Source organism: Strix aluco, chromosome 3 (assembly GCF_031877795.1).
Source record: "Strix aluco isolate bStrAlu1 chromosome 3, bStrAlu1.hap1, whole genome shotgun sequence".
In the NCBI taxonomy this organism is placed as follows: Eukaryota; Metazoa; Chordata; class Aves; order Strigiformes; family Strigidae; genus Strix; species Strix aluco.
The window spans coordinates 51,783,580-51,809,593 of record NC_133933.1 but is presented as its reverse complement, the minus strand read 5'-3'; the positions used below and the strand labels follow the sequence as shown (position 1 = coordinate 51,809,593).

General features: G+C 41.2%; 1 protein-coding gene across 1 annotated transcript in view; it reads right to left on the bottom strand.

The window, feature by feature from the left end:
- The window catches only part of THBS2 (thrombospondin 2), a 37,773-nt gene extending 18,623 nt beyond the window's left edge, over positions 1-19,150 (bottom strand). The window contains exons 1-12 of the mRNA XM_074818560.1: positions 19,062-19,150; positions 14,665-14,739; positions 13,154-13,710; positions 11,566-11,650; positions 6,979-7,172; positions 6,064-6,204; positions 5,717-5,813; positions 4,356-4,526; positions 3,366-3,542; positions 1,863-2,036; positions 1,304-1,431; positions 1,045-1,197 (exon numbers count right to left, since the gene is read on the bottom strand). Coding sequence (XP_074674661.1) covers positions 1,045-1,197; positions 1,304-1,431; positions 1,863-2,036; positions 3,366-3,542; positions 4,356-4,526; positions 5,717-5,813; positions 6,064-6,204; positions 6,979-7,172; positions 11,566-11,650; positions 13,154-13,710; positions 14,665-14,734 — 1,947 coding nt within the window. The 5' untranslated portion in view covers positions 14,735-14,739; positions 19,062-19,150. The remainder of the gene's footprint in view (positions 1-1,044; positions 1,198-1,303; positions 1,432-1,862; positions 2,037-3,365; positions 3,543-4,355; positions 4,527-5,716; positions 5,814-6,063; positions 6,205-6,978; positions 7,173-11,565; positions 11,651-13,153; positions 13,711-14,664; positions 14,740-19,061) is intronic.
- Positions 19,151-26,014: the final 6,864 nt, after the last annotated feature.

Here is a 26,014-nt window from a genome sequence, read left to right as displayed (position 1 = left end):
ATTCACTGAAACCTGATAACATTCACAGCCAGCTGTGTGTGCCTCAACTTCGTCAAAATCAGGCCAGTTATTTAGATACCTAAAGACAGGAACTTTGTTTTAATTGTGCTTAGTAAGTAAACTGACAGAGAGTATGACAACTCCAGACAATGTGTACAATTAAAATAATTAAAACAAACCACAGGAAAAATTGGATATTATTCAAAAAGCAATTAAAGTGTTCAACATTTTCAGAACTCTATCTGCTTGTTTCCAGAAGTCATTAATCCCTAGAAATTAACTGCAACAGAAAGTAGACTGTACACACCTCTTTCCTTTAGTGTTCTGCCTGTCAGTATGCAAGGACTATCTTATTTTCTTAAATCAAAGAGACACTAATGAATTCTCACGTTTCCCTCAAGCTTTTGTTACCTCTTTCTTATCACTTTGCTTATTTTCATTGACAACATCTGAGAATCTTATACAGATGTTTTACATTTAGACTTCACATGTCAAACCAAACACAGATTGATTCAATATCAACAAAGAGAAGGCATCCCATGACATCCATTTTAATGTTTTTGTTTTGTCTATCAAACCGTAGTCTTCAATATCACTTCCACTTCCTTCTGTCCTTCATCACTGATAGGTGTTGGCTCAATGGAATTTAGGGAGTGAGAACTTCAGACATATGTCTGATGACACCCACATTAACAGCATTATATTTATGGAGAGAACAATCTTGATTCTTCAGTTTCAAGTCCCCAGAGTAGGTATATATGTCTGAGAGACAGTAATGCAAAGCAGGGGAATGCTTGCTCCTGGCATCTTAAACTCATTTGGTGCAACTGTACAGGTGCCTAGAGAAAATAAAATCCTTAAAAAAACCCAAGCCCAAATTCAGCGTTTTGTTACTCAAAACAAAAATACCCTGGAACAGCAGATATCTATTTCAAGTTATCTTTGTTCGGTACCCAAGTTTATCACACGCTTTCATTCACAGGTATTTTCAGGTCGAATTATTCAGTTTCAAAGCCAATTCAAATTCTCTTCGACACCACTTACTTGTTTCTCTGTCTTGGCAACTTCCAGCCCTACCCCATAGGGTTGACTTCCTTTATAGCGTGGAGGACACGGCAAGCAGTGGAAGCCTGGATTTGTGTTTACACAGCGATGGACTTGATTCACTTTAAAGCAAACATCTGACACAGCTATACACTGTAGGAAAAGAAGGAAAGGAGAAACCAGTTAGATGGCTGTCTAATTCTCAGATAATGAAAATTTCACAGTGAGTTCCTGATGTTAATGGAAACAAAGTCGATACCTCATCAAGATCCTCACAGACAGTACCATTGCCAAGGTAACCTGCTGGGCATGGCCCACATGACCAAGACCCATCTGGATAACTGTTGCATTCTGCTCCAGGAAAGCAAGGATTTGACAAACACCCATCTGGAAAAGACACATAATAAATTAAGTTAGGAACATAAAAGGCATATAAAACTTCATTTAAGAAACAGGTATTCTCCGTTCACTAGCTTAAATCACATCTGATGCAACAGACTCTTATAAAAACCCTTATAATTAGGGTTTAATATACTACTGATTTAGTATGAAAATATTACAGATTGCTACATCCATTTGAATACATTACAGCATATTGAAGCCCAGTTTAAGAAACATATCCTTGTTCAGGAGAACTCAGTATTAAGAATATATATAAAATCCCACTGATCTAAACAGCACCCAAAATAGTTAAATGTGCTTTCCTGAAACAAAGGTATAATTAGGAGACTTCTGTAGAGTCAATTCATAATTACCCATTAAAGAAATAACAGCAATAATAATGACTCAGACTGAATAAAGAATGACTAAATACCAACCAATTGGGCAATCCTTCTTATTGCACATATCATGTTGCTTGGTATCTCCCACACATGGCTTTCCTCCATACTGTGGCTCTGGACTGTTACAGAGGCGAGACCTCTCACGAATTCCTCCTCCACAGGTAACAGTGCAGGCAGACCATGGAGACCAAGGACCCCAGTGGCCATTCACTAGGATATGTAGAAGAGAAGAGCATCACAGGATGTATACTGGGGACAACATTTGGTGCCAATGACAAAAGCCTTTCTTCAGATCCCTGACTGGAGACAGATTCTCACTACACACACAGGAAGAAAGATGCTGGCAAAGCCTCACACTAAGATAGCAATATTTCAGAAACAAACAAATAAAAAATACCCAACTGCTTTATAGGCATTTTTTGGCTAGTAATTCAAAACAACATGCCGTGCTCACTGGCATGGTATATTTCCATTTAAGTTGATCAGAGCAAGTACAATGCCTTCAAAGCTCCCTACGAAGCTTTCATTTTGTACAGAAAGCAGGGTGTGACCACAGGATACAAATTTCTGCTGAGCCAAACCTGAGCTCTGTGGCTTTTTTTATGGCAACACTATGCTCAGCAAGGCTGCAGCTATTATTCTTGTTTCGCAATTCATTCATCAGTGTATCCTCAACAGAATTGCTTGCCTCAGTATAAATAACTTATTTCAATGATTCTTCTGCACATTTTATATTGGTACAACTCTACTGATCCTGTTGTCATCAATCCTGAATTTTCTTGAAAAATTAACATCTTCGAACCAAACTCCGTGTTTGATCTTGGTATTGAAAAAAAAAAAAGGAAGGACAATGGTGTGTGTCCTTAAATAAATAACCTTTTCACTAACTTTGAATGCACCGGTAGATCAAAAATCAGATGAAGTGCGTACAGTTATTTAAGTACTATTGGGTTAGAAGCCTGACATCAGTTTCAAGCTCATATCCCATAAGTAGAAAGGAAAGGCTGAACAGAGGGAATGAAGAAAGATATACAAAGGGAAAGAAGTCAGTAAAATTTATATGTAAGGTAAGTGAAAGTGAGTGGGCTGAATGGTCTCTAAAAAGGTTTAAAAGTGTAGATGAGGGATAAATAATTATAATAATAATTAAATCTGTTGAATATGTGTAAAATATGTATGCATACTTTCAAAGAAACCTGACTATCAGGCGACTGTATGTCTATTCCTAACATATACAGGATCAACTTCCTCTTAGAAAGTGTTCATATTTTTGATATGCAGAGATATATCACTAAGTTATAAAATGAAATTTTATCAAACTCTTAATGTTTAAAGCCAAGTCATAACTTGGGAAGTTTACAAAAACCTCCAACTGCATTGTTGTCCTCATTTTAAAAGCATCCTTGTGTGTTATTTCGCCCCTGAGCTACAAATTATATTTTCCATCACAGAAACTCACTGTAATTTAGATCTGAATAAAGAAAAGAAATTCAGCTGGAATATTATGGCATCACCTTGGATTCAAGACCAGAGACATACCTGGACATGGAGCCTTCTCACACTTCTCTGTTTCACGCCCATTTCCCACACAGTTTTTCCCACCCATCTGGGGGATAGGGGAATTGCAGAGGCGGATGCGGGTGATATTTCCTACTCCACAGGTAACTGAACAGGAAGACCAGGGAGACCAGTGACTCCAGCCACCATCTTGACGTACTGTCAGAGAAAAGAGCAAAACTCAAGGAAATAGCCCACCTGCAGCAGTAATACAAACTCACTTGTGAAGTTAACCTTCTAATAAGCCTGTCATTACATTTGCAGAATGTCCCATCCCTTTCCTACCACTGTCACTTACAAAGCCTAGAATGTCAGCACAGGCATTCAAGTACAGCTTTCTTAAGAATCTGTCAGCAACATATGACTAACATGGATGTTAGATACTTTACTTAACAAGAAAGTTGTTCCAATGAAACAAACACTTATTTAAAATGTACATTTGGACATCTAGAAGCTTCAGCAATAGCCTTACGTACTACAGTAGCCTGGATATAGCAGCTACCTGCAATAGTATTAACTTACAGCTCTGTAGACAAGAGTATGATCCTTCTAAGTGCCTTAACTGTATTTCTAAACACTACTAAGCTAATGGAATGGGTCAATAATCGTGAATGAATGAAAGATCAAAACGTGGCCCCATGTATCATGATTATGAACTGAGTGTTGTCTCCAAACTGATTTCAAACAAGAGACTCAAGTTCATAACATTAAAGAAAAGATCACGCAAAATCTTTTTGTTTAACAGATCTGAGCCCAGAATGCACATACCTATTAAATTGTCAGGAAAAGGAGAAATATTTGAAAGGGGGAAGATTACAAGAAATCTAATGATAGTTACTTTAATTATATGTATACAAATATTCCAATATATACTGTCCTGATTAGTGAGACTTCATAGAAAATCTAGAATAAGCTTGTTTTCACTTGGAGATGTCCACAGAAGCTTTAAAAACCAGAAATTTTATTACTTACTGCGATGGTCGCATTTCTTAAAGCTGCACATCCTCGTCTGGATGTGTGGGCCTGTACAAGCACTCCTGGTGACATCACACGACCTTCCTCGCATCTGAGTCCCAGAGCCACAGGTAACTGAGCACTTCGTCCAGTCTGACCATGGTGACCAGCCCTCCTCACTGTCATCAGCTGCAGAGCAACAGGTAAGAAAAAGTGCTTAGCACTGAAAGTCACTCTTATCCTATTTAGAAGATTATTGACTTCTCTTTTTCTGTAGAACATGTACTTTGTCCTTTAGATCTCTCTTTTTCTAATTTTGCTTTCCCAAGATGCCACTGAAGCTAGGGAATTATGGTTTAATGTAATGAGGCATTAGCCCAGATAAGAATCCTGGATCTTCATGAACTTGAGTGCAGTGTGTTTGCACGAGGCAGTGACCTTTGGAGGAAGAACAACATCTTATTTCTAGAATGGACTGAGCCAAAAACTGAAGTCCCAACTGCCTTTGACTTCAGAATATAGTCAGCAAGATGAGATGTGGCCCCACCTCTGAACACAACATAACGGTGAACATTATCAAGAGCACATTGTAACAATATTCCCTATGCTCTAAATAGGAAAAAAACCTCTGAGTATATTCCAATGCAATTTTATTTAGAACATCTAAGCAAACATTTTCTTCTGCAACAGACTTGTCTAGTACAAAGGGAAATGTACTGAACCCACACTGAAGTCACTTAATCAGTGAAATTATTAAAACATTGTCATTCCAAAGCCTAGTTCACAGTCTACAATGCTGTCTTAAATGTGAAACATTGTCAAGATTCAAAAGTAAAGCATTACACCAAAAGAGGGTATATGACAGAAGAAATAAACAGAGTAACAGAATGACAATAACAGGGAGGAAAAATAACTTACATTCTTAATAAGTATTGCATCAAACTGCATGAAGCTTTTGATCTGGAACTTAAACATCCTCCACAAGGAGCCAAGAAGACATCCTAACCTATGTTAGTCTGCTTTAACCAGGCAGTATGAAAAAACATTAGTGCACAGTGGTATGGCAAACCAACGAAAATCAGAATGTCCAGCCCTGGAACACACAACCGGGGAGGAGCATGCATCTAACCTTCAGTGTCCAAGTTAGCTAGGTAAGTTTTCAGCTTACTTCTAAGGAACCAGTATAATCACTGAAGAGAGACCAACTCCTCCATAAGGTAACCTCAAGCAGACAAGTTCTTTCATATGATCTTTGTATACATACAAGTTTTATATCTGACCTTACCTGCCTTGACCTCTTACTTGTTTTGATCTTTCCAACACACTAGTAGTGATTTTAAATGTTGCCAGAGTATCCTTCTCTTTGGCCAAATACTCACAGTGAGAGCAGACTGGACAGCATTCACCTTCAACAAAAGATGGATCGGCACAGGAGACTGCTGGGCAGGTGATTTGATGGCACACAATTTTAGAATCCTACAGGCAAAGAAATCAACTTACAGACTTCTGCTCACATACACAGATAAATAAAGGTGCACATCTGGGGAAGTTTCATGTGTGGAAATTCATTGATTTTATCTAACCGTCATGGACATGGGGTCTACTTTTTATAAATATCAGAAAGTCTAGGGCAAGCTCTGACTAAACATGACCTGACCTGGACAGTTGGTCTGGATTAAACACACTATCCATTTCTGCAGAGAAGAGAATGTTTCCAAAACCTTACCTGGCAGATACACTTGGTGCAGCTATCTACAATCCAGCTTTCATTATCTGCAAAGACACGGCCATCCTGCCAGCAAACTGACTGGTTCTTTAATGTTTTGTTAGGTCCAATCAATTCCCACATAATCTGGTTCTCTTCAGACTAGAAGATGAAGGAAATGAAAACAAATTGTGTACTTTGTAAGCATACTGTTTTAAATAAACAAACCTGATACACTACTGGATTTAATTCTTCCATTTAAAAAAATAAATTTTTTACATATTTACGTACATAAAGATGATGATCTCAGGTACCACAATACTACATAGCAACTCTTCAGATAATAGTACAAACATAGTCACACAATACTAAGAGAAATCTGTTTATAGCAGTTTTGCTTTCCTCTAGTACCGCTCATCTTTAGATGGGAAGATTTTAGTCCTGAGACATATGGCATAGTAATAAACTTGCTTCAGAAAGAATTCACTGATTCAGAATAAGAAGAGAGGAAGCCTACAGTAAAATGTCACCATCATACTTCAACTATGAGAACCCCATACATTTACGTACAGTTTAGGTACTCTGTGTAGCCACTTGCTGGTGTATTCATAAATGGTATAAGCATGGCAACAACACTTAAATAGTACACAGGCAAGGTTGGGTTCATTAGCTTTTGATTACCAAAGCTGCAGTAACCTTTAAGAGAATTGATTTCCACTATGTATGAGTGCATGTGTGTGCTCTTTTAAACCCAATCTGTGAAAACCAAGTCTTCATTAAAGTGTTATACTCAAGAACTACCTAACTAGTCCCTTTGAAAATGTAGGTCACCTCTACATTATATAGATATACCAACAGGTATACACATGTAATACAGCAATCCCTACTAACTGCACGGCAGACCTCTTTCAGTTCTTCAGACTTACAGCTACCTACCACTTTTTGGAGGTTATCAGCTAAGTTGTTCACCACAATGCGCAGGCCGGTGAGCTCTGTGAACATCGTTCCCAGCTCTTCACAGGAGCGGTCACAGAACTCAGCTTTCTCTGGTTTCTCACCCACGTACTCAGTTGTGACAGCAGGGCTCAAGTGAAGGATTTCAGTGCTCTCATTGATGGTGTTCACTTCGGCTGGTAGCAAGAGAGGGAAAGAGAAGAGTGGTATATACAAAGTTCTTCCACAGATTACAGACTCCTGCTGAAATCACAGATTGGCACCCATGGGTAGGGTTTAAACATATCTATTTTAGCACAGCTTCACACTAGATTATACCCATGAATAAAAGAGAGGGGTTAGATGTCAGCTGGTTCCAATTATAGGTTTTCCCTATGCAAAATTAAGAGCCAAGCTGTGTCTCACACAGCCCTCACTTTAAAACATTGTTGGCACTGCAACATTAATTTATGAAGAAGGTATAACAGAAGGACACAGTATCAAAAAAGCAAAGCCATTTTATCCACTCAGAGCCATGAAAGGTTTCAGATTTGTTCATGATCCTCACATTTTTTTGATACAGAGAAAAAGCAGGAGAAAGTTTTCTTGCAGAACGTCATTGTCCTTGCTCTGCCCATAAATTCCATGGTTACTTGGATCAAATTCAAACCATTATACAATTTATACCAGACTCTGCTCTGCTCTATGTTGCACTGCCTGGTATTAAACTCAGAGGAGCTGTTATAATGATAGTTTAATTTTGAAGTGAAATGGAAGTCAAGCTAAGATCAGGCTGAATATTTGATTTGTCACTCCAAACACTTATCCATCAGGCAGATCACAATTAAAACAGAACTTTGCATGCATTATACAGAGAGAACTGGACATTTTCTAATATCAGTTTAAAAGACCTCCCTGTCTATAGCAAATTTTTGAAAAAGAATATAACAGAAAGCATCAGCAGCAATTAATAAAAAAAGAACATAGATAACTAAATAAAACAGTCTGTGTTCCGTTTAGGATTTAAGTCTCCACCAGGTAAATATCTTATGGATTCCATGTAAGCTTTCTCTAAGGACTTCATTGTACTCTCAAATTTGGTGTCAGCTATACAGAAATCCATACTGCCCTGTCTTTTTAAAAGACTTGTTTACCAGATTTAGTAATGTTGTAATAACTTAAGGTTACCAAACAGAAAGGAGAAGCAAAGGGTACAGCAATTTAAAAAGAATAAATCAGCACAGGAACATGTGCCATAAAACATATGCGTCAAGTCACAGAAGTCACAGGAGGTGGCAATGCTTCAAGAATTTTGAGAGCTTAATTTGATGCTTGACTATACAAAGTAAAATGGCATATTTAAATGTACAAGCAACAAAATGGGAGCAAAATATTCTTCATTCATTTAGAAGGCTAAAAAAAAGAGCAAAGAACCAACCCATAAGATGATATTAAATAATTACTTCTCAACCATACTTAAAATTATTAGCTTGATGTGCTTTTAAATTAGCTATGAAGTATCTGCTGCTAGCCAAGGTCTACAAAAAATTGTTCGCAGTATTCCAGAGTTGAAGTAATTGTCCAGCTTCACTTACAGGATGGAAGAAAACCAATATACCACATAGCAGATCAGAACTCTGTGTCATAACTGTTTACTTCAGCTGCTTTTTGATTCCCTGGAAAGAATGCAATTTTCCTACCGCATTGAAACACTAGGTTTCTCAGATTCCCCCATAGCACTTCTCAGGTCATTAATTTCATATTTTTCAAGCCAACATGGAGTGTGCCTTGACCGGAACATTCTGAGGACATTAATAAAGCTGCAATCTCAGCAGGAAACATAAACCAAAACTATGTTAGAAGAACTAAATCCACACTTCCTACTGGTACTTGGCAGTGACTGAAAGAAGATGCCTGGGGATCACTGGGAAATCAGTTCTCTGCTGCTGGCTTCCTGCTAATTTCCTAAGGACCACATGATTATCTTTAAAATGAGAAACCAGAAAAGCAGAATGTGCATCCTTTCACATATGCAAATGTCATTCTGTTGATCTAGCTGAAGGGATTTTATTGATGTGCCTATTTAGGCATGTTTTTGTCATCTCTCCTACCCAGCGCTGTGTGTAAACCCTGCCTAAAGTATTTACAGACACCACACTACAGAAATACTTTCCTAGCCTCAATCTAACAGCAATCCCAAGCTACCATTTCACCATACCTCACATTCTCATACTAGGATTAAAAATACAGTAGGAAAACACAAGTCCTGCTTTTGAAAAAGCAGCAGGCTTTTTGTGTCCTCAAAGCTGAGGGCACTTCATTGGTAACATCTGCCATGTTGTTATAGGACACTCACACGTAAATATGGCATCTTAGTGCCTGCACCTCAGCTCAATGAGTGAGCCATCAAAATGAGAAAACATGTACCTTGTGGTCAGTAACATATCGCCCATGGCTTTTCAACTGTGGTAATTAAGATGGATAGGCAATGTTAGAAAATCAGCCATGCATGTAACAAGCCTCTCAAGTAATTTTGATGGCCTCAAGCCACAGCGTCTTCAGTTGTGGCACAAGTAATTTCCATCTTGTAGTTTTCTCTTGGTCTTGCAAAGTAAAAGTAAAAACACTGTGAATTGAACTATTTGCTAAATACTTCCCAGGAAGGATAAAACAAACAAAAAAAAATCTGTATATTTTATCAGACCTGAAAATGTGGGAGTTGACAGATGTGATAAAAAATACATTAAGGAAATATTATCTGTTGATTATAGCTGCAACAGCTGAAGGATATAAGAATTCCTCTGAAGGTATGTATCAGCATGCAGAACTCAATTATCCCTTTAGGCTTCCATCAGCTTCCTCTTCATAGTAGAAATACAGTAACATCCCATTTCTACTTGGTGATATTTCAAAACATTTGGTAACACTATTTCCCTTTGTGGTAATCAACCAATAATAATATAAAAAATATTGGAGACACTATTCTTCATTGGTTTCGCCGGTTCAATTCATCTACACCTAGGGATCCCATCCTCTTGACCGAGACTGTTTTGACTCTGACTACTGAATGTGCCCTTAAGGTTCCACCTTGACTTCTGGGAATTTTGTATCCACTGGCAAGTGAAGCAGGATGGCTGAACTGTATCCTTTCTGAAACTAACCTTCTCTTTTATTCAGATTACAATTAGACCTAAATACACGTTCTATTTTCCCACAGCAGTTCTTCTCCTCAAGCATTTTCTTCCACTAACAAAGTTGAAAACCAGTAATCAGCAGTTCTGAGTAGTTTCTCAATAGTTTCTGAGTACAGAAAACAGCCTGGCTGGGAGAGATGACAACGAACAAATGAGGGCTTATCTTCTTGCCTGTGCCATCTAAGACCACTTTCCTTCCAGCTCATCCCATATGACTCTAACACATCGTCACGTTTCTGTCTGAGGTCCTGCACCAGGGCACACCTCTGGAATGTATGAAATAACCAACCAATATGCTTTATCAAGATTTAAAAACAGACTAGTAAGCTCAGTTAAATTTTTTGTGCATATACATATATATAGACCCCTATATAGATATATACATACATACATATGTATATACACACATTTATATATGTTAAAGAGACTTTTCATTACAAAATCTCAATATTCTGGCCCCCTTTGAAGAAGTCAAGACCCACCACTGATTAATTTCTGGGTTTTGCATAAACAAGGAAAAAAGTTGAGTACAGTCAGCTTAACTGATTTGCTCTGTGTCGTATGTTTTAGCAAAGTGACAGAAATAATGGCATTTCAGATGGCAGGAATTTCTAATAAAACCCTGAAGTTCTGACTGCCTTGTGCACCCACCCCATTCCTCTGATGGACTCAGTTGTCTCTGATTCTTGCCTGAGCTCTTGCCAGTTACAAACACTGGAAAGTAAAATAGCCAGCACCTCCTGTGAGCTCGAGTACAAAACCTCAGTGCATGTTTGACAAATTTTCATAACTCTTTCATGATGACTCCAATATATTCCCACACACAGAGGGCTCCCTCCTGGTGAGGTCAGCATGAACCGGACTAATAAGAACATGTCAGCCTGTCACACACATGCCTTCCATATCTCTTCAGGTTTTTTTCTTATTTTCCCTAGGTTGTTTTGATTAACAATGCTTCGGGATTCAAACCCAAAGCCTCTTTCAGTCAAAAAAATTATTGCTGAGGAATTCAGTGTCTTGAAGTCTTGCAGACTTGTTCATGGGCCCGTTGAGAGTCAGAAGCAGAATTCAGAAGTTCAAAGAATCACAGACATCTCATGAAGCAATGTAGATATTTTCGTAGATATTTTCCTTCTACTTCTAGACAACTTAACAACTCAAAAACAGAGGCTCAGAGTTATAAACCTAAGGAATAAGAACTAAAATAGTAGGCTAGAGAGTAGAAATGGTATCTCAAGATAGCTAAAAAATATGTTCCTATTACCACCAAAGAGCAACTAATTTTCATTTTCATTTCAAAGGGATCTGTTGCATGGTTTTAGGAAAATATGTCACCATTGACATTTCTCATATTCACAGTGAACTGAACAGTATTAATGACCTAAAAAAGCCTTACTTGACTGGCTTCTCTGGCATCCTTTTTTACGCAGCACATCCTCTATTGAAGTATCAAAGATTAACTGAATATTTTGCAAAAGACCCTGTAATAATAATAAAAAAAATAATTAAAAACAGTTACATTAATTTGGGAGTAACTAATAACAGATCTGTCTCAATCTCATGCTACTGACTGGATTCAGCCATAAAAAATATATAAAAAACAATCTACAAGGCACTAAACACTGAAAAAAAAGTGTTTATAGTTTTGTTATGTACAATTTCAATACTATATGCAACAAAATGAGGTATCTTCTGAAATTAGTCATAACAGAAGTTCTTAATCAGGTATGAGCTCAAATCTCCATTTTCATAGCCAGTTTAGACTGTAGTTCAACGAGACATTCATCATGAGGTCAAAGCCAACTTTTGGAGTTCCTGGCCCATTGCACTTCCATCCTTAGCCAGTTATTTCCATGCACCGTACTTTTCTGCATCCTCAATTGTGCTGACACTACCCTGAGACAACACTATAAAACCAGACTGGTATCTGTTTCACTTAAAGACTCAAAGAAAAAAAATATTTTAAAATCAGACTATTTCAGTGACCCACTTAACAGTACAGCTCCAGAACCAGTTATATGAGCACAACTGATGGAGAAACTTAGTCATGGAGGTAGGAATGGAGAGGGTCTGGGCAAGAACTTCTGGCCTCCCTGCCAAAACTGGTCAATCCACCGAACCACACTCCAGCATGTCATGCTCTGGCTGACAACTAGATGGCACAGCAGGATGAGAAAGGAAGGGCTTTGTGAAATTTTTGAAGCCATGAGTTCAAGTCTGATTTCAGCTGTGAGTGAAAAGAAGCCGTCCTTAAAGCACTGGGGCCAGATCACATCACTATACGAGGCAGGAGGTAATTTTCATTTTATAGGAAAACCAGAAAGTTTGTAATTGCTTCACTTTAAAGAAAAGAGAAACAATAAATGTTTTCCAAAAAAAATCTCGTTTACAGGACTGATGGAAACATTTTTCTATTTTTTTTTTCAAATTTATTTTTTTCTTTTTTTAAATTGAAATAAAAGGTTATTCAGAATGGCAAACCAAGATATTCTGTTAGGGGATGGACCAACACCACATGCTTCAGCTTCATTATAAATTCTTTTATTTCCCCCTTCCTCTTCCAAATAAGATTTAAAAATATCAACAGGCTCTTATGACTTGAATAGACATTTTTCAATGGAAAAATAGTTCAAGAAATTTCCAAATAATTCTACAAATCACCAGAAACATACAACATCCAGTCTTACATCTGGAAAAGAAAGTGGATGTTTCCACAGGAAAGCCCATAAAGTGCGTTTGTGCACCTTTCCTGGACTTAGACTTTATTTTATCAGTCCTTTGCTTTCAGGAACCCCAAATTCACACAACACAGATCTATCAGTGAATAAAAACACACTCTGGAGAAATTCTGCTTGGGAACACCTGTGACCCCATCAAATCCAAAAGGCTCTGAGGGAACAAAACTGCATATACTGCATCTTCTCAACCTACTTGCAGTTACTTTCTTACTTCACCAGAGACCCAAGCTTCTCCAGGTTACCTACCCTGAAATGATTCTCCCGAATGGACCCTTTTGCCACATACATTCTGCTGTTCTCTGCTTTCAGCTGCTCATAGAAAGGCTCCTCCAGGATGAAGCTGTCAATAAGGTCACAGCCAACATAGAGGTTGTAGTTCTCCCCTGTTATTTGCACGGTGAGGTTCTTCCACTGTGAGTCCGCAAGGTCCACATCTTCCAGGGAAATCACGTTCTGGAAGCCATCCACCCAATAGATAAGGTCCAGGGTGTTGGCCCGGCCATTGGAAATGATCTCAAACTGCCTCTCACTGATGCCAGGCCCCTCTAAAGCAAGGATAGTGCCTCTAGATTGCCTGTCCTGTCTCAGGGTGGCTGAAAGGATAAAGCCCTCATTCTGCCGTATGAGTCTGATAATCTTTTTTAATTTCTCTGGTTTACATGGAGGTATATGGTCAAACCGAATGAAACGATACGCTGGGATAGTGGGGTCTGGACCCCGAAACAATTTTGCTCCAACTGTCTTTCGGTTTATGTTACTGATTTGAAGTAAATCAAAGGTAGTCTCCTCTTCCTTGTCACCATCTGAAAAAGTTAAGAGTGTGTGACAATGCGTCTATAAAAAGTCTCTTGTAAGAAACAACTCTGCACACTATACTTAGCAACTGCAATTATATGACAGAAGTAAGAATCAGCGGCGTAAACCAAATACTTTTTTACTTCCACAAACAGAACTGTTCCTACTGGCATGCAAGTGAATCATATTTTCCACCTGTCATTTTCATTTACATGACAACTCTCTACTTCTGTGTGTGTAGGTCTAAGTATGTTCAATTATATAACTAAACATATGGTTATATTTTTTATAGCACTACATAATACACACTTGTATATATAAATATACACACATGCTGTATGTCATGTATATGTCTACACATGGATGCATGTAACAACGCATCCGTTAAATATTTTTAATATATATGAATGGATAAGGAGGTTGAGCCAATTTCTGTATTTTGACTATCAGCTAATAAAAATCAAATTATGAGAAGCCATGTGGCCACGTGACAATAGGAAGCAAGATATTTGCTTTTTAAAGATTCAGGCTAAGAAGTCAGATGTAAACGAGGGTTCTGCACTGTGCCAATTTACATTCTACTTATATTTGGTCTGTACAGGTCTATTTCTCTACCTCTGTCTTTTTAAAATGTTCACTCCACTCAGTGATTCTCTTTATGTTACTTTCACCATATGCTTCCACTGCAGAGGAAAGTATAATAGCAAGTATTACTGATGTTATATACATTTTGTTCAATAATTTATAAAGAAAGCAATTTTTGGATATTTATTGGGGAATCTTCATTTAGCAGTAGTAAGATGTATCTACTGAAAATACCCCCAGCAACTACTATTCCAGGCACTTCTAAAAAGAACATATATGATTAATTTGCCCACTGTAGCTTAGGTAAGCCAATGTTTTACACCAACTTTTAGCTTTGGCAGTTATTCTGTATCTAGTTAAGAAGTGTCAGAACTTACCCTGAGCATTTGAGGAAACCCACAGGGTTATCAAGACAGCAAGCCACAACAGCCCACTCCTCTGCAGCATAACTCCTATGAATAAACCAAAAAGTAGTAAGCATTAGGGAAAGAATATTTATCAACTACAAATATTTTAATTTACCTCGTGAAATGCCATAAACAGAACTCTCATTATAAGCAACTATACATATAAAATCAGAATCTCTATCTTGTCTGATTCTTGTAATACTTATTCTGGGGTTATTTTCGATGCCAGAAGTAAAATATGACATCAGGCAAATGGAAGGGGAATTCTGGACGATAAAGCTCCTTTTTATGCAAATGTCCTTAATAATAAAAAGGAAAGACATACAGATAATATACACCATCATTTTTTCCATGATATTTCAGCAGCTGGCATAGGGACCACATGACACTACACAAGATACCACATATTAGCAGTTGCATCTTTACTTTGGAGCACAACGTCCAGCTGAAATTCCTTGCAGGATAATGGCATCTCACTAGATGTTGGTTCTGAGTACTAGGGGTACCTTTCAGTACCTTTGTCAGTGCCATCATGCAAATTCCTCTCTCTTTCCTGTCTCTATATTTATCTCTCTATCATTTACCCATTCTTATGATCCTCTGTACCCAAGCACAGCTGGATGAAGTGACTTTTAACGTGATGCCGTTTTTGCCCTGAAGCACTATGCAGTCATAAGCCACATAATTGCATCTCCAGATGTGTCTGCACTCACAATGAATGGAGCAGACGCCATTCACTGGAACACGTAGATATACGTTTCTCTGGATACAGCCACACCGCTTCAACACTGCTAATTCCACACATTTTTGTAAGGACTCAGGGATGCCACCTTTTACTGTCTATATTTTATGTTTCCTACAGGGAACTCTCACTAGCTGTCACCCGGAGGTATCACCGCTACAGCCAGGAAGCCTCTCTCCCCTCTCAAAGCCAGCGCCTCCCCCAGAGGACCCTGCCCGTAGGGCGCGGGCACGGCCACCGACGGCTGCGGCACACCGACGGCTGCGGCACACCGACGGCTGCGGCACACCGACGGCTGCGGCACACCGACGGCTGCGGCACACCGCCTCTGGCCGGCCCTCCCCGGGGCAGCTCTCTTCACCTTCCACCCGAAGCACCCGCGGCAGACGGCAGCGCCCACCCGCCTGCCCACGGCGAGCTCCGACCGGGGCTTCGCGGCTGCCCACGACGAGCAGCCCCCGTCGCCCCCCGGCCCCGCCGGGCGGTGGCAGCCCCCCGGGGGGGCTTCACAGCAGGGCACGGCGCCTTCCCGCCTTGCGCCTCACCTGGCATGGGGGGAGCCGACGGCGCGCCGAGGCTGTGCCGGGGAGGCCGGTGGGAGCGGAGCGCGGTGCCCTGCCGCCGTCGCAAGTCCCTCCGCGGCCCCGCGCCCCGCGCCGCCGCCTTTATGGGCTGCGGGCTGGGCCCCGCTGTCAATCAGCGGCGGCGGGGCGCGCCCCCGGCTCGCGCCTCCGCGGCGGTGACACAACCCCCCCGCCGCCCCCTCCCCACCGGGCGGCCGGCGCTCGCCTACCTGCGAGGCCATCCCGGGCCTGGGCCCTCCCCCGCCCCGCCCCGCGGCCCCGGCCGCCCTCCGCCGGCGGCGCAGGGGCGGTGCGGGAGGCGGGCTGGGCGGCCGGGGCCGCCCCCGCGGGAGCGGAGCGGCGCGGAGAGGCGGGAGAGAGCGGCGGCCGAGCGCGCCGTCGCGCCCCGGGTCTGGCGGGGGGATGAGCGCTGGAGGAGGCGTCAGGTCCCGGCAGCGGGGAGGCGAGCGCGGGCGGGACCCGCCGCCAGGGCCTCCCGAGCCCGCACCCCCGCGGGCGGGGAGCGCGTCCCCGACCCCTCCGGCCCGGCCGGGGGCTTCGCGAAACCTCGCCGGCTGAGAGCTCGGTGCTCCTGCCGCCGCTGCGGCGAAACTCCGCCTTCCCGAGGCCTGAATCCTCTCGGGTTTATCCTTTTTATTTCCAAGTTACAGAGCAGCCCAGAGGCGAGAGTTGCCCCGGTCACCTCCCCCGCCCCGTTTGTACGGGGCTGACTGGAGGTCAGCCAGCAGCCGCTGGAGCGAGCCCGGCACCCCGGTCCCGCTCGCCCCGTAGGAGGCACCGTCCCCTTTGATCCCTTTCAAAGAAGGAGCAGTGGCCTTGCTTAGGCGCGCTGCTCCTCGGGAAGGGAGCCTTGCCTCGGGCTAATGAGAGTGGCACACAAGAAATCTCGCACTTGGGCTGCTCCCAGCCTCGGTGGGAGGACTAGAAAGCATCTCTGCAAGCAAGGACTCCAGTCCCAACCCTTGGACTAGCGGGTCACCGTGCTGAGGAGCAGCCAGAGCGGCTGCAGGCACCACGCTCCGTGTGGAGCAGGAGACTGGATCCCTGCGGTGGGTCTGCGGATGCCCTGGCATGCAGAAACGTTTCAGAAGTCAAACGAGACCAAGATCCCTGCTGCTGAGGCCTGAACTGGGGTTGTGGAGTATCTGTGGAAGGATCCTGTAGCTGATGCAAAGAGGCATGGATTTGGCTGAGTTGCCTGCAGAATCCAAGAAATGGAGCCCTGTCAAATGTATAGGTGGATAAACACCACAAACGTTAACACCAAAAAAAAAAAAAAAAAAAAAAAAAACCACCCAAAAAAACCCTCAAAGAAATATAAAGAAAAAACAGCATAGGAAGTCATCAACTTTACTCATCATAATTTGAAATTCCAGTAGAAAAAGGTGTTGACGTTTCGGAACTCAGAAGACTTCAAAAGGCTCAATCTGTCACTAGAGCAGAAAACGCCAACGCAAGCATCGCTGCCTTTCCTTTTGCCATGGAAGCTCCTTCCAACTTGGCTGGCCTTGGCCTTGCAGGGTAGCGGGAGCCAAGGAGCCTTCCCCTTTCTCACAGGGTCCAGGAGACTGAGCCAAGCTAGGAGGGAGAGGGCTTTTTTGTGTTCCTAAGACATTTGGTTTTCAGTTTTGCGAAACCTCAAGAATTTAAAAAAATAGCTAATGAAGTTCACAAAACCTCAAATTCTACTGAGTTTACTCATTCTCTCCACTATATTACGACTTAGTCTTTGTATCTCTATATGTAGTTGTATGGTGCGTTTGCCACAAGACTTTGAACAGCTCTTGCACAACTCTTGTTGGGAAGCTGCTCTGGGTTTCCCGTTAGAGAGGGCAGCAAAGTGTTTAAGAGACCTACAAGGTATCTCTGAGATAGTGCAGTTTACTATTTGTACATTCCTATACGTATATGTTTTACAGTGGAAATTTTTAAGTCAGTAAAAGGACAGTTTAAAGACAAATTTGATTGTGATTGCTTTTAACCAGCTACCTCATATCAAAACTCTTCTTTCCATCTCTGTGGGTGTTACAGGAATGAAGGATTGATAGCATATTGTTTCAAGCTGAGTGACTTATATATAGGATGATGGCCTTTGAGAAGACAGATTTGGTTCTGTTCTTTCCACGACTGTGAAAATGCTCACTGCTCACTTTCCCCTGGCCACCTTGGAAGAGGTAAACATCCTCTTCTTTCCAAGATTCCTGATGGAAAAGCTCACAGGAATGAACGCACACTCTGCTTTCCCCACCTAGCCAATGTACACAAGCAAACATTGGAATTACATTCATGTTTCTCAACCTACCTGCTTTTCTAGTACAAGGTGAAAGCGAGCAATGGTAATCAGAGAGATAATAAAGTCTGATTTCCTAACACTTAGGTAACAGTAGTTCTCATACTAAAGGTTTTCTGTAGTGTTTTACCTTTCATTGCGTTTTGCTTCAGACTGGCACATCGGGCACGAGCACAGGTCCTTAACTGCTCATTCCTTTATGCAGGTCCTTAACTTCTCATTTTTTTATGCACCTCCCTTTGCCTTTTTTTGTCTACTGTTTGGGTTATTGCTTTTTTCCCTTCTGCACCAGCCCTAGGGGACTTCCATTTTGGATCATGTGAGCACTGTGCAAGGTAACATTCATTACTGAAAATCACTGGGGAATGGCAGGATTCTGGTCTGGCACTATCAGAAAGAACTGTGATTTGATGGATCTCCGCCAAATAATCCTTGGGTTTTGCCTAGGAGTTTGTCACTGATGTTCTGGCTTATCTTAGCTTGGGGCAAGACTTGAACTATCCTACATTAGAAGAAATCTCATTAGATAAGTGGAATAATAGAATATATTTTTCTGACTGTTTTTCTGATAAAATTGAAGCTACTGTGGCATGATGCCAGAAGACAAATTCCATGAGTTCTGCAGGGTGAAATCCTGATCAACTTTTTTTTTCTTTTCCCACAAAAGCATCCCCACTAATTGAAAAGGATCTAGTTGAACAAATATGATGAATAGTCCTTCAGGTCTAATCCTGCAGTCCTGGATGCTCACCTGTTACTGATAAACATGCTTTCTGAAATGCTGTCCTGCAGGCATGAAGAACTTTTCAGTTTTTTTCCTGTGGTGAGGTTTGATGTTCATAATTCACTGTATCGGGGTTCCAAAGCTGAAAGAGATGACTTCAGATTAGCATGTGACTCAGCCACTCAGTTTTTTGAATGAGCTTGTAGTGAATCGGAGAGAGACCTGTATGGTTCCTCAGACAACATGTTGTAAGTACTCCAGCTAAATGCAGATTTTGAATACTGGAATAGATTGCACAAGGGACAGTGAATTCACCTATGATGAGAGAGGAAGTTATTTTTGACAAAGCTTTATTGATGCTTTGGTTTAAGTTCTGGTGCATAAGTAGAGAGAAAAAATGGGCATCATAATTAGGTACTTATTTTTCCGTTCTTTGATTCAGAGGGAGAAGTGGTTTATTTCCAACCTTCCTTAAATAATTTCCGGGTATAAAATGTATCCAGGTAGAAATGCTAACACATTCTGTCAGAACAAATAGCCATGGGCTGTACAAGTACCAGCTGGTATACTTTTACAGTAATCTTGTCAAAGAGGGAAATCTTGCCACCACCTGTTTACGCACTTCATCTTTACTCAACAAAATGCTTATACATAAAAGCTTGTTCAGTGGTTTCAACAGGAGGACTTGGAGTTTAAAGCTAAGCACATGTTTAAGTGTTTTGCTAATTGGTTCCTACATGATTTAATGGGTGTCACACAATAACTTAAGGAAAGAGCTGTAAGTGGAGCCCTAGGCTTCTAACTCACAGTCAGAAACTGGTTTTTCCCTTTCCTTACAGTACATATGACAAAACAAATATCCGTCTACAAACAGTTAAATGTGTCCTTAGCCGTTTTACAGAATTTTTGTATTCTTTCCCCACGTGTGAGCTGCTGAACGTGTTAGGGCTGCCAAATATTTTCAGCCTCCAAAAAGGAACATTCCCCTACCAAGTGCAATGCAAATGAGCACTGAAAATGCTCAGTAAATCCCACGTTGTTGCTTTGGGTTCCAAAAACCCCCTTTTACTAGATTCAGAACAGATTTATTACCCTAAGACCTGCTTTTATTACAACTTTGTTACATAGTTTCACATTCTATCACAAAGGTATTGATAGTGTCACTATAACAGGAAAAGAATACATCACTACAGCACTGACTTTTAAACATCTAAAACTATCCTTATTATCCAGGCTGTAATATGATAATTTTTATCTTATTTGCAGTACTGTGTTTTCTGTATATCAAAAGGAATTTGGTCTGTTGTATTTACATATGTCCAAAGACAGCCCGAAGGTCGAAGCTTTTAGATGGTTTGGATTCAATCTTTAGAAGTAAAACATACTGCAGTTGGTAGTAGTTTTAGCTGAGGAGTAAGTGAATACAACTTAAAAGATAACTTCAGTGGACCAACTGGATTATAAAAGTTGTTCAGGGGACCAGATGCCATTCATTTCAGGAGGAGGTAGAGCCAAACTACCTTTGAAGGCTGGGGCCTAGCTTCTTTTCACTTATTTAGGTGAAGTAAAATACCAAACACTTACTGAGAGCTTAACAAGTTGTTGTAAATGTTTGAATTATCTCAGTGTAAAAAGAATTTTTTATGGCAATGAGACACACATTTGCATTTCACCAGGATCATGCTGGGTCCTTGACTTACCTGCACAACTGTCCCATGAAATCCAGATTATTCCCACTGCTGTGTGCATTGGCTGCTGGGCGGGGGCCATCCTGAGGAGACTTTAGGTGCAAACACAGGACAGGAGCCCTGCTCCTGGGCACACATGCAGCCTCATGCCCAAGGGTGCTGCCTCTGCCATGCTTTCTCCCTCCTCCCAGCAAGGGCCTGGGCATCTGCACCTTTCCCCTTGCCCTCCATTTTTCTGTAGGTACAGCAGGGTGGCTGGCCAACAGCGAAGTATGGTCTCACCAGGTACAGTGCGTCCCTGAAACACAGGATTCACAGAGTCTGAAGAGATCAAGAGATGCAACTAGGAAGAGAAACCAAATGGATGAAAGCCCCAACAGGGCAAGAAAAAAACATACTCAAAAGAATTGAAATTGAATGCAAAAAAATTGAAAGGCCACAGAGAACAGCCTGGGGGTTTGATATCTCTCCATATGTTCAAAACTCCCACAGATGGAGTCGTGGGTCCCACAGGATGGAATGAAGAGATGAAAGCAAGCAATTCATGAAAGTACTACAGCTGGCTGTTGGTCTCTAAGTGGGAGAAAGAGCGTCATTCAGCTGTGGCCTGATAATCATTATGATGATTAAAGCTGAACAAATAATTCCCATATTTTTTTAATTCTAATATGTGTTTTGCCTCTTTTTCCCCCCATAAGAACATCCACACACAGATCACAGCTTCCCCTAGCACATTCATTACTTGGCTGTGCACAAATAGCCATTACTTGCATTATTGATGAATATATAAAATGCAAATCATCTTGCTTAGCTGTGAATGGTCAGAGGAGTCAGATGGCAGCATTTCAGCTGCCCAGTCAGCACACCATCACTCCCAAACAAATGCTTGGGCATACATCTTAAAAGTGGGGCCTCTTAAAGTACTCGTGCCTACAAGTATCCATTTTACTCTGAAATGGCTCTGAAAGCCATCATCCACATAGAATTAAATGAGTTCAAAAACCCCTCTGAAATAGTTCAAAGGTGAAGAAAATTGGTTTTGTTGTGATGTTCCTTGTTCCACTGTGGCTGTCTCTGGTACTCTTGAAAAGTGAACAGAGAAATTTACTCCTATGATAACCATAGACTATTCAATTTGATATCAGTCATATAATGAAATGCTGGGGAAACTAGAGTAATGGGAAAAATGTCATACAGCAGACACCAGAAACAAAACAGTGTATCTCCACACACATTTGTGGCAGACTTGCCAGTTCTTGCAAGTGATTAGCTATTTATTTATTTGTAATTAGTTCTATGTTTCAATGTATTTAAGACCTAATTGGCTTCATGTCAGTAAAGACTATAAGGAAACTGCAATTTTTTCCCCTTCTTACAAAACATAGTCTTCCTATTTCTATCCATGTTCTCTGGCAATAAAAATTATAAGCTAATCAACAGTGATATAATTCAACCTATGCATGTTTTACTGATATTAATATTCTTGCTTGTTTACTTACCTTGCAGCAATTAACTGCACTTCTCCCTAGTGATATAATTTTCTTAACATGGCTTCATTTTCCTTTCCATGAAGGCTCACAATGATGTGCTGGAAATCAGGGCACAGGAATGGACTGATATTCATCAAACGAAGAGGGACATTAATATTTATTATTGTCTTATATTTATTTAGTTGTTTATTTTATGTTTTGAGAATATTCACTTCTAGGAAAACACACAAGAACAAAGCTGGTTCTACTTCACGAAAAGCTCTGCTGACCAGAAACTGTCTCATTTTTCTCTCAGCTAACCACGTAATGCATCTTAAATTTGCATGGTAATTTGCATGGTTCACAACGTTAAGGAAAAGAGAAGTAAAGTTGATGGTTGTGGCATTTTTGCAGCTGGGTGAATGTTTTTGTAGAGGTGGGGATGAGCCCATCTTCATGTCACTGGTGGTGGATGCCTGCATATTGGTGAGGTTTCATGATGTTCTGTTAATGCATTTGTGTAAGCATAAGTGTGTGGCTGTTCAGAGATGTGTCCCTCACTACGATATCCCTGGAAACTACCTGTGTTATGATAGATTAAAGATGCTGAAGTTCAGACCCAGTTTGGGTAAAAATGTGTAGCTTTACTTCTCTTTTGTTTTGGTTAATCATATGCTACATGTTAATTCTGTCATCAGACAACCATTGTTCAAATACAGCATAATGCCTTTCATTTGGCTTTTCATTTGGATTTAATACATTTTTCTCAAAACTAAAGAAGGAAACTAGTAATTCTTCACTTAATTTTAATTGTGCTTACTGTTATTCCTCATTCTTCTGCCCCCAAATCCTTAATGAAGATGATGTTTAACAGTCGATATAAAAATATAGAAAACCTGTGTACAAGTCTTGATATCCACTTACAGGTCTAATCCCTTGCATATTTATCAAACTCCGTCCAGAAACCATCTAGAAACCAGTTCAATAACAACCTTCAGACAATGTTTGTCTAAGGCAGCTTGCTAACTACTTATCTGCCAACCTGGATGGCTCTTCATTCAAAAGTCCATGTCTTGTAGCACTCTTCGTTTCCTGCAGTTTAACTAATAATTCTCCATGTGCCACTGGGCTTAATGTTTTACTAACAACTGCAGAATTAGATATTTTTCATTTTCCTACTCTAAAAGGTCTATCTTAGCATAAAAGGTACCATGAACTTCCTTTGGTAAATGCATCTTGTTTTTATCCAGTTTTTCTCCCCATTTTTTCCATTCTCCCCAATACTTTGTTTCAGTATTTACTCTAAATTCCATGTGCATTACTCAGATCTGCTTTGCTCTCTTCTTTTTTATGAGATATATTTATATTAATTTTCCCCGTTTCCTGTGAGACTCAAATTATTTGTTGCTGGGTTTGGAACCTCCCGTGCCAGTTCCTTCAGGGTCCTGGTACAGAGATTATTTGATAATGTAAATTTTGAGTTTGGGAGTCTGGGCTTTTCTTCCACCTCAGATGTTCTCATTCTTTTTCAATACCCTTTATTCCTTTTCCTTTTCTTTTATTTTCTTCTTGTATTTATTTTCTTTTTTTCCCCTTGTATCCAAAATCAATGTATATTTTTGAAATGTTATGACCAGAAATGGATATAGTTTTCCAGTCAAATGAGTGATAAAAATATCTTCGCTGTTCTATTCAGTATTTGCATATGTTTGTGTGTCCAAGGTTTACATGCTTTTTCATAATCCTAAAATAGTGCTGGATCCATTGTTCAATTAATTATTGTATCATGACCCTTTACAAATCTTTATTAGAGTTACTACTTCCTATGTTCTCACACTTCATTGAATTGATATATGTGTTCTTAAGGGAAACCACCTCAAATTTATGTGTAATTTGAAAACCTCAACAGTTCTAGTATATTGTTTCAGGTACAACAAAAAGGAGGGGCTGGTGGGGAGTGTGAAGCTCAAGGGCAGCCTTGGCTGCAGTGGCCATGAAATGGTGGAGTTCAAGATCATAAGGCAGCAAGAGGGAGCACAGCAAGCTTGCTACTCTGGACTTCAGGAGAGCAGACTTTGGCCTCTTCAGGGATCTGATTGGCAGAGTAGCATGGGATAAAGCCCTTCAGAGAAGAGGAGCCCAAGAAGGCTGATAAATATTCAAGGATTACCTCATCCAAGCTCAGGAGCAATGCATCCCGACAAAGAGGAAGTCAGGTAAAGAACACCAGGAGGCCTGCATGGATGAACAAGGAGCTCCTGGACAAGCTCAAACATAAAAGGAAGCCTGCAGAGAGTAGAAACAAGGACAGGTAGCCTGGGAGGAACACAGAGACACTGTCTGAGCCACCAGGGATCAGGTTAGGAAGGCCAAAGAACTGGTAGAATTAAATCTGGCCAGGGATGTGAAGGGCAATAAGAAAAGCTTCTATAGGTACATTGGTGATAAAAGGAAGACTAGGGAAAATGTGGCTCGTCTCCAGAAGGAAATGGGAGACTTGGTTACTCAGGATATGGAGAAGCCTGAGGTACTCAACAATTTTTTTGCTTCAGTCTTCACCAGAAAGTGCTCCAGCCACACTGCTCAAGGTGCAGAAGGCAAAGGCAGAGACTGGGAGAATGAAGAACCGCCCACTGTAGGAGAAGATCAGGTTCAAGACCATTTAAGGAACCTGAAGGTGCACAAGTCCATCGGACCTGATGAAATGCATCCACAGGTCCTGAGGGAACCGGCAGATGAAGTGGCTAAAGCCACTATCCATCACATCTGAGAAGTCGTGGAAGTCCAGTGAAGTTCCCACTGACTGGAAAAGGGGAAACATAGCCCCCATTTTTGCAAAGGGACAAAAAGAAGTCCCAGGGAACTACAGGCCAGTCAGTCTCACCTCTGTGCCCAGCAAGGTCATGGAGTGGATCCTCCTGGAAGCTATGCTAGGGCACATGGAAAATGAGATGATTGGTGACAGCCAACATGGCTTCACTAAGGGAAAATTGTGCCTGACAAATTTGGTGGCCTTCTAGAACAGGGTTACAGCATTGATGGTAAGGGAGGAGCAACTGATGTCATCTACCTGGATTTGTACAAAGCATCTGACACTGTCCTGCATGACACCTTGTCTCTGAATTGGAGAGACATGGATTTGACAGATGGACCACTCAGTGGATAAAGAATTGGCTGGATGGTCACGCTCAAAGAAGTTGTGATCAATGACTCGATGTCCAAGTGGAGAGCAGTGATGAGTGGCATTCCTCAGGGGTTGGTATTGGGACCAGCGCTGTTTAACATCTTTGTTGGCAACATGGACAGTGGGGTTGAGTGCACCCTCAGAAAGTTTGCCGACGACACCAAGCTGCGTGGTGTGGTTGACATGCTGGAGGGAAGGGATGCCATCCGGGGGACTTGGACAGGCTTGGAAACGTGGGCCCGTGCAAACCTCATGAAGTTCAACAAGGCCAAGTGCAAGGTCCTGCACACCAGTCAACACAGTCCCATGCACAAACACAGGCTGGGCAAAGAGTGTATTGAGAGCAGCTCTGCAGAGAATGTCTTGGGAGTAGCAGTGGATGGAAAACTGACTATGAGCCAGCAATGTGCACTTGCAGCCCAGAAAGCCAACTGTATCCTGGGCTGCATCAAGAGAAGTGTGGCCAGCAGGTCGAGGGAGGGGATTCTCCCCCTCTACTCTGCTCTCATGAGACCCCACCTGGAGTACTGTGTCCAGCTGTGGGGCCCCCAACATAAGAAGGACATGAACCTTTTGAAGCAAGTCCAGAGGAGGGCCACAAAGATGATCAGGGGGCTGATCCTTATGAGGACAGGCTGA